The sequence below is a fragment of the Scomber japonicus genome, chromosome 8 (assembly GCF_027409825.1).
Source record: "Scomber japonicus isolate fScoJap1 chromosome 8, fScoJap1.pri, whole genome shotgun sequence".
NCBI lineage: Eukaryota > Metazoa > Chordata > Actinopteri > Scombriformes > Scombridae > Scomber > Scomber japonicus.
In genome coordinates, this window is record NC_070585.1 from 20,667,066 (window position 1) to 20,684,159 (window position 17,094).

Consider the following 17,094-nt stretch of genomic DNA (forward strand, 5'->3'; position numbering starts at 1 on the left):
TGTAGCAGAGATGGATTCAACAGATGATAATGACTCTTCAGCAGCTCAACAGTGGCAGACTTCAAATGGAGGTGGATTGAGGAAGAGGAGAGTTGGGGTTTAGGTAACAAGGCGCTCTTCTCTTGCTTCTTTTAAGGCTATTAGCATTTGTATTAGGAACGGCACATCACCTTTCCAACTCACAAACCTGTGGAACTGCGTCCTTGGGGACAGTTCCCTAGCAACAGTATCAAAACTAACTGGCAGCGAGTGCTGAGGAGGATGTATCAAATATGAGCACTGTGTGCCTGGAGGGGGAGCTCATAATGAATGCAGCACATAGGTTTCAAACTCATGTATGTGAGGTCAGAGTGTCGCTTTAAGGTTTTAGATGAATTCCTTTCTGTGTATATCTGTATTTTCAGTGAGAATGAGGCGGTATGATTGCTGAGAAACACACAGATCTACAGCTTACTTGTTTCAGGCAACCTCTCATCCGCTTCTGGAGATTTTGCTATGGCAGACACATCAAAGTGGATCTCTCCCGCCAGCCCTCGAGCAACAAATGAAATAGTTTTTTTTCCCACCTTTTTCTCTCTTGTCTCTCAGATCTTTAGTCCCTCCGAGCATCCCCAACATCGTGGGTTGCTCATAAAAGCCTTATTTAACTGCTTTCAATATATGGATGCTCACGTACTGTGATCCACACTTTTCCATTCTTCCTGTTACTCTGTCCTCCAAATTAACCACCGGCCTGTCCAGGGACTGACAGATGCTGGCACACAAACACACTCGCCTGATGCAACCTCCTTCCCTGAATGTCAAAACACAGTTTAAAAAAAAGTCTGTTCTGTGTATTCAGAAACTACTAGCTACGGATTCAGTTTGTAAGGCATTAATTGACTGTGCTATGTTTAGAACAGAATGTGCACCCTATGACCCTCAAAAGATGAGGGCAAAGCCATCTCAACCACTCGTCTTTTTGTGAAAATTAAAGCAATTAAGTACACATTAGCAAAGGGAAATGAGGCAACAGTGTTGTCCAGCAGACTAGCTTCTGTTCTTCTCAAATCTGCATGGAAAGGAGGGATTATTTAGGATGAAATCAGTGTATGATTATGTTATGGTGGTGTGCCTCGTCTCCCCCTGTAGTGTCTGGAATTGGCCTAGCAGAAAGAGAGAAAAAGCTTCATCCTGGCAGCAGCATCGCCTGGAGCTTCTTCCTTCTCTTCCTGTGCACACAGTAGGAGAACACTAAGATCCCAGAGCGGACGCCTGCACGCTGATATTTATCGGCAGACATTTCCTCAGCAAAACCCAATTTCAGTCACAATACAAATTGGCTAAAAGCTGAGAGCTAGTCTGAATCCCACGAGCCAAGGAGATGAAATGGATCTCCATTTCTATGGGTGTGTATGTAGTCTGTATCTTTAGTGATGCAGCGCAGTACATTTTATTGATCATGCAGGGAAGCATTTATGTATTTGTGCATAATGATGGGTGGGTGCATTGTGAATAGTGAGTGTGGATGTGTAAAAATGTAGCAGCAAGTGTATGTCTGTGTGTGTGCGTGCATGTGCATGTGCATGTACAGTGCAAATGGCTGTGTATGAGCGTAAAGGGCTAACTTAGAAGAAGTGAGCAATGAGAACGACAAGCAGTTTGAGAGGATTAGAGGAACACAGTGTTTGCATACAGAGGCGCTGTGCTAGCGGGCACTTTGGCTGTCTTAAATAAATCATGGATTTAACTGATGATGTGTCACTCTCACAAAGTAAATAAGCTTGTTGTGGGTGCTGTCAACTCCCTGACAATCTGCACCACGCAGCCACATGAAATGAAGTCAGCCCAGCCCTGATCTAGTTTGCACAAGAGAGCTTTAACGCACTACCTCTCTTCAAAAAACAAAAATAACAACCGTGATAACACATTCAAGGAGAAAAACAAAAAAACACTTAAGATGCAGGCATTCTGACAAAACCAGGGGATATCCTTCCTTTTTCTTTTTGCATTTTTTAGTTCCTTTCACAGAAGGTCCAATTTGTGCTGTGGACTGTTATAAAGCTTCACACCTCCGAACAACTACACAGATACTGATAAGCACAGTGTCTTGGCTAGGCGTTTTCCTTTACTTCAGTCTCTCCCTGACCTGCTGCTAACGTTAGTTTCCTTTGGCTCGTTAACATGGTGTCAGGCAGCGCCACTGAAGTTATCAAGCACAGCCTTGCCAAACGGACATCAGCGTGAGCCTTTAGCAGTTTGCATGAAAAAGGCTTTTAGTGCACAGAGTTCCAGTGGAGGGTTAACTCTGGGTATCATAGCTGCTGCAGTGGTCGCGGGGCCTGGTGTGCTATGGCCTGACCTCAGCCGTATGGAGCTCCTCCCTCTGCCATCAGGCATCCTTTCAGGCTTTCACACTGCCCCTCCGGGCCCACTTGGGGTTAGATGTGTGAGGTGGTGCCTGAAATTAGGAAAGAGAAGAGAAGAAGCAATTGTGGAGTGAAGCTTTTACATTTTGAGGAAGACACGCAGAAGACTGAGAAAATGTTCTTTCTCAGTTATAGCTAAGAAGGCTATAATTATGATAATCCCTTTCTTTGTTCAAGTTAAAAGCTTTGGACTGCCCAGCAAATTGCATTTTAACTGCAACGGGACAGTCTGCAAAGTGTGAGACACTGACATTCTCTTTCCTATACTGCTACTGTCTCTGTCTCTCTTTATCTTACTCCTCCTCCTCACTGTCATTTAATCTCCCTGTCCCTTCCCCCTGACTATCGACCCACGGCAGTACATATTTGCACTCCTCTCCATCTCTTACTCTCCCGCGGGTGACGGAGGAGCAAAGAGTCTGTCTCTGAAGCATGGGTACCACGGCTGCTAAGACCTATACAGCCGAGACCAACTCACCCGGTTCTGAAGGGAAGACATTTCTCAGCTGTTCGATGACCTCCTGGAGCTGCAGCACGGTGTCCTGCTCATGCTCCATATCATCTCCTAACGCACACACACACAAAACACACAAAATGTTACAGTTACAGGAGTGGAAAATGCATGGTTTCAAATTGAACTTGTGTGCATGTGTCAGCCCCCAATCTGAGCAACGCTGCATGTCGCTGACCTGCTGCTTCAGTGTCAGTGGTCTCTCTGCTGGCCGGCTCCCCGTGGTGACCCCCTCCAGACACAGGAGAAGAAAGGGTAGATGGTTCAGATCCGTTGGCTTCCGAATCATCTTTGGGCTGTTAAAAGAGACTGATTATGATTCAATCCAAATAATTGCTCATATGCATCATGTCACAGACCACAGAGTCATGTTATTTAGCCTTTCAGATAGTAATGAATGTGATGGCTGATGGCACTCAGCCAGCAGTCCTCAACTGCCATCTCTGGCAAGATTTATTTATTTATTTTTAAAAAGGCAGTTTTACCCAACAGCTGTTACACAAAACCTTCAGGTTATTGTTATTTGTGCTTTGATAAACATATGAAAGGGAGTGAACTGCACCGCACGAAGCAGCACAGCAAAATACACACTGTTAGCTGTGGAGTAGGGGTTTTAAATCACAATCAGAGAAGCAGTATGTGACCAGAATGTTCCCAAATACCACATACATGTAATCTACCATCTTTGGAATTGTTTTTAGCAACAGTGAAGCAATTCTTAAGTGAGTGAGTTCAGTAGTTGCACCAATACTAGGGTGAGAATGGGTGGGATTCAGACATTCAGACTACAAAGGCAGATTATAGAGATTTTTTTTTTTTTTTTGAGGAAATGAAACTGCGATATTGGTGCAAGGAGAAAAGGATTGTATGAATCTGAGAAGCGCTTTTCACCCATGCACGTGTCTCTCCTTTCTCTGAAACTATCTCTCTTCTGCCACAATGTCTTTTCTTCATTTTCAATTTCCTTTAAGTCTTTAACCTGAAGAAGAAGCATCCTGTCCCTGTTTCTCAATCTTTTTCTCTTCTTGTGACTCATTCCTAATTTAGTGACCTGCATGCACAATTTGCATCAGTCCCCCTGCTGCTAACAATTTACACTTTCAAATTATAGTAGCCCAGTAAAAGTGTGTGTCAGCTCCAGCCTCCTATCCATCTCTTTCTCACACCTTTCCTTCATACTGCAGTAAATCATTTTATATTACACTCTGGAGTGTCTTAAGGCTTATCCTCTTTCTTACCTCTTTCTACACTGAGCTTTTCTGTACTCCTTCTACTTCTACTCCTATAATATAATATCATATCTTCAAAATTCAGATCTGACATTTTCAGGGCAGTTGTTTTTTGCATTTTCTTTATACATGAATGTTCTACTTCTACTACCTTCCATGCTTCTTTGCACTTTAAGACTATATATGAAGCACTGTGCTATCTGATGTATGCACTGTGACGCATACAAATGTTGAAAACCATTGAACTCAAATGTGTTTGCCCGTGTCCTCTATTCAAAGTGCAGCTGCAGTTACACGTTAGAAACATAGCTGATGCTGTTACCCAGAGCCCCTTAACAGAGAGGATGCTTTTGATGGACATGTTTGCGACTGCAGGGATTCGTGTGACCTTCAGTGTTTCTAATCACTCAACTCTAGAGGTGGAAGAAGTACTTAGATGTGACATGAGAATAAAATCAGAAGTACATGGGTGTCAAAACACTGCATTGTCTTACAAGTAAATGTCCTGTATACCAAAAAAATACAGAGTGGCTTTTTGTATGGAAGATTTAAAATACCCAAATAAAAACTAATCAAACAATAGTATGAAGGAATTTTAAACTACTTTTTGTGGCGTTATGCATATTAATCTATAACGAATTATCAAAATGTACAGTATGATTGTATATTTAACATGTAAAATTGAAATGTAGTAAACATAATTTCAATCTGAACTGTAGTCAAGTAAATGTATAAAGCAGCAAAAAGTACAAATACTCAAGTAAAGCGCCTCAAAACTGCACTCAATTTCAGTTCTTACACCACTGCTCAACTCTCTCTGTGAGACCCCATCCCCACTGCCAATGGCTTTCTTTTATGGATACAAAGTAGTAGCAGTCTCTAGAGTAGTGTACCTGTAGCAGTAGCTCCCTGAGCCTGCGCAGCTGGGACTCCAGCTGTTTATTGTGGTCCTCCAGGATCTGCATACGGGTCTCCAGGCGCGTCTTATGTTGCCTGAGGACCCGTGCCTCTGCCAGTAGCTCCTCATCCTGCTGACCTTCTGCTGTGGGTGAACCTGGCCCTCCTTCTCCATGCTCAGTCAGCATTGGAACTGACGCCGCCTCCTCGTGCTTCCACTTGAGCCGCCTGTACTCTCCCTGCAGCACCCTGCAGGACCCGCAGTAGAGGACAGATGGAGGGGAGACAATCAGTCCTGCATGTTGGTGCAGCATACAAAACACATGACTGGAGATATTTATCCAGCTGTTGTCTGACACAAAATGTGCCTACTAAACACACAATGATCTGAAATGCTGGGTTACACTCTATATGCATAAATACCAACACGTATAAATGATCTAGCGAGGGGCTAACGTATTGTTGACATCTTACTAGATGCAGAGCAATCATCTGTATTTTCATTATTAGTTGCAATAAATCAGTGTCTCCTATCGCATCCATGTGTGACGCTAAGGCCATTATTTGACTGTGAGCTGAGTAGTGTTATTAAAGGTGTTTTAATTTATGTTGGTTGGCTTGCTGGTGGTTCAGAATATGCTGGTAAATTTAAGTGCCAAAGTAGTAGCATCCACCTGTTTAAAAACAAAGAAAAACAGAATATCTCACAGTGTCATCATGGCCAAATATCCAGTGTAATAATTAATTAAAGTCATTAGATTTTGATATTGATTTATTGTTCAGGTACAAGCCACAGGAGAGGATATAAATCAAGCTACAGCAGCCACTTGTCATAAATAAGGACAATAGTGCACATTGCAGTGTCATAACAGGAGGCATATTTTGTTGAAAAACTGAACTGGGTCAAGGTTTCAGACACCCAAAGGGCACAAGTGTATGCGTATGTCACTGTGTCCAGAAAGGTCACAACCCAAGAGAGGAAAATAGAAAATTATTTATATGAATCATTCACTTAAAGGTTGCCCCTGGTAACCCATTAAGTGGATAGAAGAGATGAATTTGTTTCAGTTATGGAAAATGTCCTCTTAGCTACTAGAACGCACTAAATCCAAACCAAGCCTTAACAGCTATATGTTTCAGAGATGATTTACACACCGACAAACTATCACACTGAAGGGTGATTTACAAATGTTTCTTGTTTTTTTATGCCTCTACAATAGGATTTAGAGAATGAGTGTGTTTACTCTCTGCAGGAGGTCTGCAAATGGCAACACACATACCAAAAAGAGTGTTAGTCCTCTAGATAAACACACTTACATTTGTATTATTATTATGCTTCTGGGGAGGTTTGCCTTATCAAAAACCCTTATCTGAACATCATTCAAATTTATGACCAAATCCACTTCACCCCCAGTTCTCAGTGCTTGCTAAAATAGCACATGGAAGAGAGGTGAAGAAGAGAGTGCAGGAGGGGTGGAGCAAGTGCAGACAAGAGTCAGGAGTGATTTACAACAGAAGGGTACCAGCAAGAATGAAAGAGAAGGTTTACAAGTTGTGTTGTTTGGAGTAAGTGGCACTGACAAAAAAAACAGGATAAGGAGCTGGAAGTGGCAGAGTTGATTAAAGTTTTCATTGGGCTGGAGTGACGAGGATGGACAGGATTAGGAATATTGGAGAGAAAACTCAGGTTGGATGGTTTGGAGACAAATCGAGAGAGGTGAGATTGAGATGGTTTGGACATGAGCAGAGGAGAGATGCTGGTTATATTGAAGAAGAAGAAGAAGAAGAAGAAGAAGAAGAAGAAGAAGAAGAAGAAGAAGAAGAAGAAGAAGAAGAAGAAGAAGAAGAAGAAGAAGAAGAAGAAGAAGCAGAAGAAGAAGAAGAAGAAGAAGCAGAAGAAGAAGAAGAAGAAGAAGAAGAAGAAGAAGAAGAAGAAGAAGAAAAAGAAGAAGAAGAAGAAGAAGAAGAAGAAGAAATATACAGTGACTCCCCCAATTCGAACAAATAAAGAAGGAAATGAAACTCCAGAGTCAATGAGCCCTTGTCTGAAAACAGCTTAGAACACACATTTTGGAGGCTTTTTTGTGTTTTTCTTTTTCCCCCTCGTTACAGACCTGTTCTCATTCTCCAGCCGGGCCAGGGTGCATTGGAGCTGCTCCTTGTCCTGGTGCTCCAGGTGGGCCAGTAGCATGTGCTGTCCACAGGGTGAGTCATGGTCCAGGGCTGGGCTGGAGTGACGTAGGAGGTACTGATCTTCATCCCTGAGTCCCCCACACAGGAGACAACGCACTGAGCCACCAGCACACAGCCACCAGCAGCACAAAGCAGAGCCAAGAATTGCACGGGACAAGCAGACAAGCCATTGCAAGGCCAGGCAAAACTGAGCAGGATGAGGAAGGGTATTGTAATGAGACATGACAGAAAGAGACGGGACACTGTGCCAGGTTCACAGTCCAAATCAAAGTATTCTGGGATATAAGTTTCTGACCAAACGATTAAAGAGCCACTCACTGTTATTATACATGGAAGGTTGATCCTTTGCTACAACACAGTATTGCTCAAAAATTAACACTTTATTGACAATGGGGCAGAACATTTAATATGTAAGTACTTAATGTATGAGTGTAGACCTACGGCTGTAAAGCAATAACTGGATCTGTGAATGTTTGGCAGGTGTTTGTCAATTTATATGTAGCAAGAATGCTGCAGGCTACAGACTAAAACTGCTTCACTGAGCCAAAGCTAACAGTGAGTTATAGGCTTTGCACTGTAATGCTACATTATACATTACAGGCGTATTTAAAGGATTAGTTCAAACAGACCTGTGCGACTTTAAGATGTGTCACTTTTTTGTGTCCCAATTTTATACTTTTCCTCAATTAACCAGTAATGACCAGCTAAAGTGAACTTGGAACAATGCATAGAGGTGGAGGATAAAGGCTGCACAGGCAGGCAGTATGGTAGAGGCCAGATAACAGTATGATGCCAGCCAAACACCAGCTGGAGGCACAGATAGCACAGCAGCATGTAAAGAGCCATGCAGCAGGAAAAACAGAGAGGCACTGACAGACTGAAGGACAGGTTGCAGAATAAGAACAACAAGATAACAACACCACTACAAGTAAAAGGGAGAAGTACAGACGGAGACGCTCATGCACACATATGCATTTTCAGGTAAGAAATCACACACAAGCACATACACAAATACTATATGTACTGATATACACTCATTTTTGTGACTAAGCTCTATCCAAGCAACACACTAGATGTATTCACATGGTAACAGAGACATAGGGAGCAAGCTTGAGAAGCACAGACATCACTAGTAAAAAGTATTGCACTGTTGAAAAATAGTCTACTTTTGTCTGAGCCTAAAATGAGCTTTTAATGTGGTGTCAATCACAACTTTCTCTCAGAATACACAAACACACACACACAAACACACACACACACACACACACACACACACACACACACTAACACACACACAAATAAAAGATGTACAAAAAGAAATAATGAGCACACGTCACAAAACATACACACAAACGCACACCTGGCGCCCTGGAAGACCAGACAGCACTTTGCACGGAGCTGCTGGGCATGCAGCCTTGACATTAAAGCATAATAAAACAAGAAATACCATCTCAGAGAAGGACAAAATGGTTGACAGCCCACACAGATGTCAAAATAATAAGACATGGAAGCACATAAATACATGATCTCAAACCTGGCACTTTCTCAGCTTTCCTCTCACCACGCAGGCTGCCTCATTTACATTAAATGTCCCTATTCCTCTCGCCACTCTGGGCTCGCCACCGCCCCGCTACTCAGACAGCTTCTCCAAACACACAGACATCCCCCTCTCTCTTCTCAGTGGGGCTTTGTGTGTCTCCCTACTGCCACAAACTTTAATCATAGCGGACGTGTGCATGATGAAGGGTGGCACTGTGTGCACGCTCCTCGCTGTGGGTCATTTTCATTAAGCAGCTGATTATTTATGTGATTACCTTCTCTTTCCCTAACAGTCAAAACACATATGCAAGGCGTGTGTGCACATATAGACACAGAAACAATCAATGTATCAAGATGCAACAACGTGCACACAAAACACACACATAATCCCTGTGAAAGGTTGTGGTTGTGATGAGGGGGGTTTGTAGTGTGGGGGTGGCAGCATACTCACAGACTTTCATCAGGAGACAGGCTATCCGTGAAGAATGAACAATTCTGGCTCTCCATTTCTGCCAATCTATACATACACACGCACCAAGGAGAAGACGCACATGCACACACATTTACCCGCATTTGTACACAAACAGACACAAAAGAGAAACATATGAGAGTAGATGAGTCACAGCAAATCTAAGAAGAGGCAAAAGCAACATGCACTGTGGAACTATGTTTTCTTAAACACACAATGAAAGAACATCAGTATGGTTTAACCTTTCAAGTACTGTGGATGACTTTTATTACTACGGCCTGTAACTGAGCAGCAAGCCGTCCTGAAACATCTGACTGACAAGACTGCAAATTGGCAGTAATGCAAAAAAAAAAGTATATTGCCTATCTGCCGAGCACAAGCTATAAAAATGTCCACAAGGAGGGAGAATAAATCCCTGTACAGCGTCTACTAGCATGCAGGCAATAAAAAAGCCTTTCAGAAATCTGGTGCTGTCCAGCACCATGGACAGCAACTGTGTGTGTGTGGAGGGGGGGTGAGCAGCAAGTGAGTTGCTGTTTGGCTTTTCAGGACCAAGAACAGCACTTCTAGTTATGTGTTACATCCTGCTGACTGTCGGTGGACAGCTGCACTGTACACGCTGCTCTGAAAGCTGTTTCACTGTAACACAAAATAAAAAATGCTGGGGGGGTGGAGGGGGGGTTAAAAGGTTAGGCATATTAAAATCTTAAAATTCATTGTCCATTTATTGCAGGGTATACAGTTCAATCTCCAGCTCCTCCAGTCCATATATTGAAGTGTCCTTCAGGAAGACACTGAACCTATTGGATGAAAATTGGATGGATCCAAGATATAAAAATGTTGCATATTTTGGTTAATGCTTATTGTTGTGTATGTTATTAGTTAATAGACTCGCTCAAATCAACAAAATCAGTCACACTTGAACTACTTCTGTGTTGTTAAATTATTTAGCATACCCTCTTCCACTCTTTGAATGTGCAAACATTCTTTTCTCTTCTTTTCTTGATGTGAGCTGACATCTTGCTCAGTTATCTGCACCTCGCTCATTTGAGTGTGCATCTGCAATTTCAGGTGTTTTGTGGCTAATATACTGATAGTCTTTTAATATACTAGGATCCAATCTGCTCTTCCTAATACACAAAATGCTGTTTGTTAATGCAATGATTAGTTGTGTTTTCTTTGTGTGTGCATTCCTGTTGATAACCATTCATAAAATGTAGTATTATCTTCCTCTAACAGGAGCCTTTTTCTTGAATAAAAACATACACCTACATATACCTACATATGTAGCTCACACCTGAATGCAACAAGGCCACCTACTGTATTCTCTGGCACCCATTGAAAAGAAAATGTGGGAACCTATGATCTAAACTAGGTGTAGGATGAAACAAGTGAATGAATGAAAGTGGGTATAACACAAAGCTGACTCATCACAAACTGGTGCAGTCCACTGAATATCACTTGTTAATAATATTTACCAGTGTTAGATGATCCGAGGGTGGGTTTCTCCTTCGAGTAAGGTAATTAACCAGCACAGATAACTAACCCACTGATGCAAATGTACTGGGAGCCTTGAGGCTGGCCACATACATAGATATCTACATACACACACACACACACACACACACACACACACACACACACACACACACACACACACACACACACACACACACACACACACACACTCATGACATGACAGCTCGTAAATCTACATTGCAGCATTGCAGCGACACACACAGACACACACCAACACCCTCCATGCAGCATCATCTTTCTCAGAATGTCATCAGCTGAAGGAGTGAGGTATGGTGGGAGGAGGGGTGTGTGATGTAGAGCCTGTCAGGGACATCCACATTACACCCTATTTCTTTGCAGTGTCCAATGAAACTTTAACACTGGGAAATTTAGGATTTATCCATGTCCTGTTACAGGGGCCTGGCCTCTGAACCCAACTACTCATAATTCAATCCACAACATCATTCATTAGAAAGCAGAGTCTCAGTCAGGGACAAAAGAAATGAGAAAGCAATGGACAGAAAGTAACAGGAAATAGTTGTGTATGTGAGTGTGTGTGTGTGTGTGTGTGTGTGTGTGTCTCTTGTGCATACATGTGTGTTTAGCTTTGTGAAAAATGTAAACGGATGTGAAAGGAAATGAGAAACGGGAGAGAGAGAGAGGAGAGGGGAGAAATCCTAACAGAGTTCTAAGAGGTTTTTTATTATCTTCTTCTCATCCATTCTCTATAAGATGTCGAACCAGTTCTGATGATGAAAGGAATGAACTCTACTTCTGCATTGACATGAGGGGGAGGGGCAGGAGAGCGAGAAAGAGAAAGAGAGAGAGAGAGAGAGAGAGAGAGAGAGAGAGAGAGAGAGAGAGAGAGAGAGAGAGAGAGAGAGAGAAAGGGAAAAGACAGAGGCTGTGTTTGTGTTTAAAATGCCTACAAATCTGGCTTTCCTAACCCCAAACATCAAATAACTTATCTCCCCTGAGGTGACTAGAGACTACATTATTGCCACAGAGTAACACATACACCCCTCATTGACTGAAGGGCACCTTTACACAAATGCACACACACACAGACATCTACGCACACCTGTCTAATATGTCACCCCAAGTGAAGAATTTCAGACACTGACCTGCCAGTGATGACATCCAGTATTTTGATATCAGCTTGACTTTCCATTAGTGTCCAAAGTGAGCAGTGAGTTACGATTAACGCGGGGGAGGAATTCAAATAAGAAATGCGATTTCTCCCTTTATACCGTTTATTAACTGACAGGTGGAGGGACAGGAGAGAGAGGGAAAGAAAGAAAGAAAAGACGACTGAAGTCAATTCTGCATGCTGCCAGAGTGTAGATAGAACTCTCACCCTTGCTTTAATAAGGACTGTCTACTCCTGTTATGATGGTGCTTAGATCACACTGGAAAATAAGCACACTGCACTGTATGTGTGTGTGTGTGTGTGTGTGTGTGTGTGTGTGTGTGTGTGTGTGTGTGTGTGTGTGTGTGTGTGTGTGTGTGTGTGTGTGTGTTATGTCTAAATATGCAATTGCAGATAATAATTTTTATTCAGTATATTTCATTCAAAGCATGCTGGACCAATCAACTACTGATCAATGAACTATCAGGGGAAAGATAGATTGAAAGATTGAAATAAGAAAACAACGTACAATATCGTAGTACAATTCAACAATTACCACTAATACCACTAAGTTAAACTTACTATTGAGTTGAATCAAAACCTCTCTGATTTTTTGGTGCCATAGACCTCCATTTTTGTCCTAAAATGCTTAAAAACACATAAATGAGCCACACTGTTGCGCTGGCTGATATGTTCCTTCATTATGATGAACATCGACAGTGTAGTATATTCTGAATCGATGCCACATAAACTGTCCTGCTCCCGTAAATACTAGAGCTAGAGCACCAAATGTGCAGCTGAAAAACAATTCCCAACAAATGCACTTTTTTACCCCTGTTTAAGTCAAATTTGTCAAAACTACAATGCCAACTGTTTTAGGAAAATACTGAGCCTTTTTAAAAAATAATGTATATATTTGTGAGTATTGTTGGTTATGTCCTTTTAATAGAATTTGTTATATATATCATTTTTTATTGGCAGCCTTATACAGAAACAGAGCCTTCATATAATGGGTTACATCATGCTGTACTATAGACCATTTATTAATTGATTATACAGTACACTACTTATTGATGAACTAATGTGTTACTTATACAAAACACTACTTGAAAGCATAGTCAGATGAATCATACAGTAAGTTATTTTCTGAAATAAAGACCCTTAATGACTCATTCTTATGTATAAACCAAGATGTATGAGCAACAAAGAGGCGTCTTGACATATGAAGATGAGAGGATGAGCAAAGTTGCTATGATACAGAGATACAGAGGCCACTTAAACATTATTCAGCTGTGGGAGTTTTTCTGGTATCAGCATGTTGAGAACAAACTTTGTCTTCACTAAATGAGATTTTTTTCACCTTTACTGCTTTTTTTGTTTGGGTGAAGACTGTAAGCAGCTACAGTCTCATGCTGGCTATAATTTTTCTAAGTGACCAAAGCAAATCAAGAGCTGTTTGATGTAAATTGTACAGTACTTGGCAACAAATGAGTAAATGCATTAGAGAACAAAACAAAAGAGATATTAAAGAATTGAAAAGAGGGAGCAAGCAATAAAGAAATAGAGAGAAATAAATATGTGGGTGGGAGACAATAGAAGAGAGGGATCAAAGATAAAAAATAAAAACAGAAAACAGAAGAAAGGCATAGATAAGAGGGGTAAAGAGGACAATTGTGTCTGCTCTCTTGTTGGTGTGTGTTCCCTCTGTTTTGGCAGGGTGTAAAGCAGTTGTGTGTAAGAGCCTCGGGGAAGTAATACACAATGGCACACTTACCACACACAACCATGCACACACATACACACCCACAGCAGGCACTGCTGTACTGTGGGCAGAACTGCCAGAAGTGTGGGAGTCCAGTGCTGTGCCCTGTTTATAACCTGTCAGATAGACACTAATCCACACCGACAGTTCCCAGGTGACCAATGGGCTCAATGCCCTAGCAAGTGACAAGCCGCTAGGCACACTGACCTCCACACACAGCAGTCACAAACTCTGCTTATGGGTGCCAGCGTGTGTTTGTGTGGATAATAGGAGTGAAAGAAACTGCTGGGTAGTACAGTCTCTACCCTTGCTGGACTACAGTGTACAATGCAGCCAAATCAATACTTCAATCAGTGTGTGGCGAAGACTAAGGGTGAGGGAGCAGAGGAGGCAGAGGAGGTAAAAGCAAGGGTAGAGTCAATATCAAGAGGAAGGGGGGTTGATTGGAAGAGCGGAAAGTGAAAGTATAGCACAGCATAGTGAGCCACTTACCGGCTGGCATAATGTTCAATTCGGCTGTGTGTGTCCGCATGGGGCAGCTTCGGTGAGGAGCATGGCCTAGGAACATCAGAAACCAACATTGACACCTCACCAAGGCATTTTTATAATCTGCAAGTGTGTTTATGTGGTTGCAAAGAAATGTAATTCATACACATTTTACTGTAATAATCCAGAAGAAAAGATTATTATTAAAACCTTCTTGTTAAATTTTTAAACAAGATTCAATTAACAATGGTACAATAGTAGATCATCTCTACTCGAATCAATCAAAACAACTCAACTACAGTTTGATTAACATTACCAGCAATGCACTATTAAGATTTCACACACAGAACATATGAAGCTCTTAAAATATGAGTTTGTGTTGTGATTAAACCACAGCTTGTTCCAAATAATACATACTTGTGAATATTTATCACGTTGCTTATGCCTAAGAGCTATGAGCAGTTTAACAAATATATTTGACATTTTCTTCTCAGATTAATACTATTAATAGTTTCTTTCAGTTGTGAAGAAGTGAAATTTACACTGGATTTGCTTCTTTCCTGTTTCATTAATTACTCACTGTATTTAACTACAGTACCCAACAGTATATAACCATGTTAAAAATAAATCAGCATTACATTGACCAGCTACAACATATAAAAGCTGCTTATACAATAATGCATCAGTGGTAATAAAAATACACAATAACACTTTGAAAAGGTCATTTTGCATAATGTATAACTTTTTAAATTTTTTATAATACATTTATACCTACCAATACATTAAAAGCTAGTAAATGTAAATGCATGATTTTTACCTGTAATGGAATATATTTACATGGCTGCATTTCTAAGCTCTGTGTCAGTGTATGGGAGGCTTAACTCATTAACTTGTGTAATGTTTGTTTGAGGTTATAAAAGGTGACCCTAACAGTGACACTGTCAGCCAAAACATTGGCCCATAATCATGATAAATCTTCCTGGGTACTGTCGTAGCCCTAAGGTATGCTTGTTGATGATCTCATGGATTTTAGTCTCATTGCTCTTGTTTTTCCCTTTGGGTGAGACTTGCTCATGTGAACAGTGTGTCTGACCCACACTGAGATCACAGGAATAACATTATGTTAATTCTGAACGCAGAGCTGTCCCTTTTTAACCCATCTCAGCGAGTCAGAGTGCCCAAAATTGTCAGAGCATGATAATTAGCCTGCAACAGCCAGCATCTGCATGTTAACAGAAAGTGATCGAAATGTGAAAAAAAGGGTTAGGGTTAGACAGGGAGAGAGGTATCTGTGTACGTGTTTACATGTGGCACTCACGTCTCAGAGCTCTCAGCTTCCAGCACTGATTGCACCGGAAGGTAACCTCTTTGAGGGTGCTTGGTGAAGTACTGCTTTGACCTGAACTTATTCTTCAGAGTCTTGGCAAAGTCCCTCATCTTCTCTCCCGAGGTTGTCTGGAGAGTGATCAGGAGTTGAGGAGTTGAGGGGGTGGAGGAGGTGTGAGTGGTGGTGATGGTGGTGGTGGTGGTGGCAGCAGCAGGGATGGATGGGTGGGAGACAAATTAGACCACTTAAGAATTCTTGGAAATGTTGCTTTCTACAAAATGACCTCATCTGAAATTTGTCCACACTGTCTCTGAACTGGTTTTGTCTTATTTTAGACTTTACTAACTCATTCATCTGTCTATTCTCTCATTCGGGTTCAGCTTCCTTCCTGTCTCTCTGGCTCACTGTCATCTAGTAGAAATCTATGAGCACCTGCCTGCTCAGCTATTGTGAATAACTGCAGCCAACTAATATAAAATACTGTCCAGCAGAAAAGAAAAAAAATAATTGGACGGATAGCCTTTTGCCATATTTTACAGCTGAGAATTTATTAGAGATTAAATCTGGCACCATCTCAGTACACTCCAGCACTTCAGCTGCAGTGCCACATCTACTCCTCTGGAATTAACTCCACTTCGGAGACTGCGCATGCAATCGCCTAAGACTCGGGTTTTATCAGGGTTTAGTGCACAATGCGTACTATAAACACCAATTTATGTGTGCAAAAAGCCAGAAAGGATGAGTGGTACTCAATCACTGTTGGATGAGACAATGTAAGCATATGTAACAGTATACACTCAGAGATGATAGAGATCTTACAGCGGAGAGGTGCCTAATCTATATCTGGCTGAAGGAATCAGAAGATAGTGGTATTTTCCTTGAGTACAGCTCAGTTTTATACGTCCCTGGAGCCCTGAATTTGTATTCAGTTAAATCGCTAAATGATGTTTGCCTTACTGGGGTGTAATACTCCATGATGGGGTAGTGCAGCTTCTTTCCTTTGGTAGTGCGGCCGGTTAGAAAACATGTCTGGCAGATGTCCACATTGAACTGCTTCAGACTGCGATACCTGTCAAGAGCAATAAAACAGAGAGGCTTTGCAAGAGAACCGGATGGAATAGAGAGAGGAGTGTGTGAGTGTGTGTTTGATGCATGTTTTTTTTGTCCACACGCATGTTTTTTTCACACATCACTCTCCTGCATACTAATAAAAAATGTATAGTAGTTCATTTGAGCTGTGTGCTTTTTGATCAAGGTATAGAGATAAGATAAGGTGAATTCAATGAATTAATAAATACATTTTACATATCCCATGTTTGTGTGTGTACTACACAAATTCTGTTCTGTGCCAGATTTGACAAAAGATTGATATTGTGATATTGTCTAATAAGAAGAAGAAGGACATCTGCACATTATTCATTTTTTGAGGAAAGCTTTCAGTCAGGGACCCTCAAGCATTCATACTTGAGGCTTGCTTCACTAAATGAGTCCTGCAGAGACTGTCTTCTTATTAGACATCATATTTTAATTCCAGCACCTTCAACAAGCCTTTTTCTGCTCAGCAGTGACTTTTATACAGTATATAATGCTGCGTTCTCTCATAAAAGTTTAAATATTCCAATAAGT

At 41.4% G+C, this 17,094-nt stretch overlaps 1 protein-coding gene across 1 annotated transcript in view; it reads right to left on the minus strand.

The window, feature by feature from the left end:
- Window positions 1-1,944: 1,944 nt before the first annotated feature.
- drp2 (dystrophin related protein 2) overlaps window positions 1,945-17,094 on the minus strand; it is a 75,966-nt gene continuing 60,816 nt past the window's right edge. Inside the window, exons 17-25 of the mRNA XM_053323647.1 lie at window positions 16,426-16,537; window positions 15,460-15,596; window positions 14,148-14,213; window positions 9,229-9,294; window positions 7,160-7,306; window positions 5,042-5,294; window positions 3,098-3,215; window positions 2,887-2,973; window positions 1,945-2,440 (exon numbers count right to left, since the gene is read on the minus strand). Coding sequence (XP_053179622.1) covers window positions 2,421-2,440; window positions 2,887-2,973; window positions 3,098-3,215; window positions 5,042-5,294; window positions 7,160-7,306; window positions 9,229-9,294; window positions 14,148-14,213; window positions 15,460-15,596; window positions 16,426-16,537 — 1,006 coding nt within the window. The 3' untranslated portion in view covers window positions 1,945-2,420. The remainder of the gene's footprint in view (window positions 2,441-2,886; window positions 2,974-3,097; window positions 3,216-5,041; window positions 5,295-7,159; window positions 7,307-9,228; window positions 9,295-14,147; window positions 14,214-15,459; window positions 15,597-16,425; window positions 16,538-17,094) is intronic.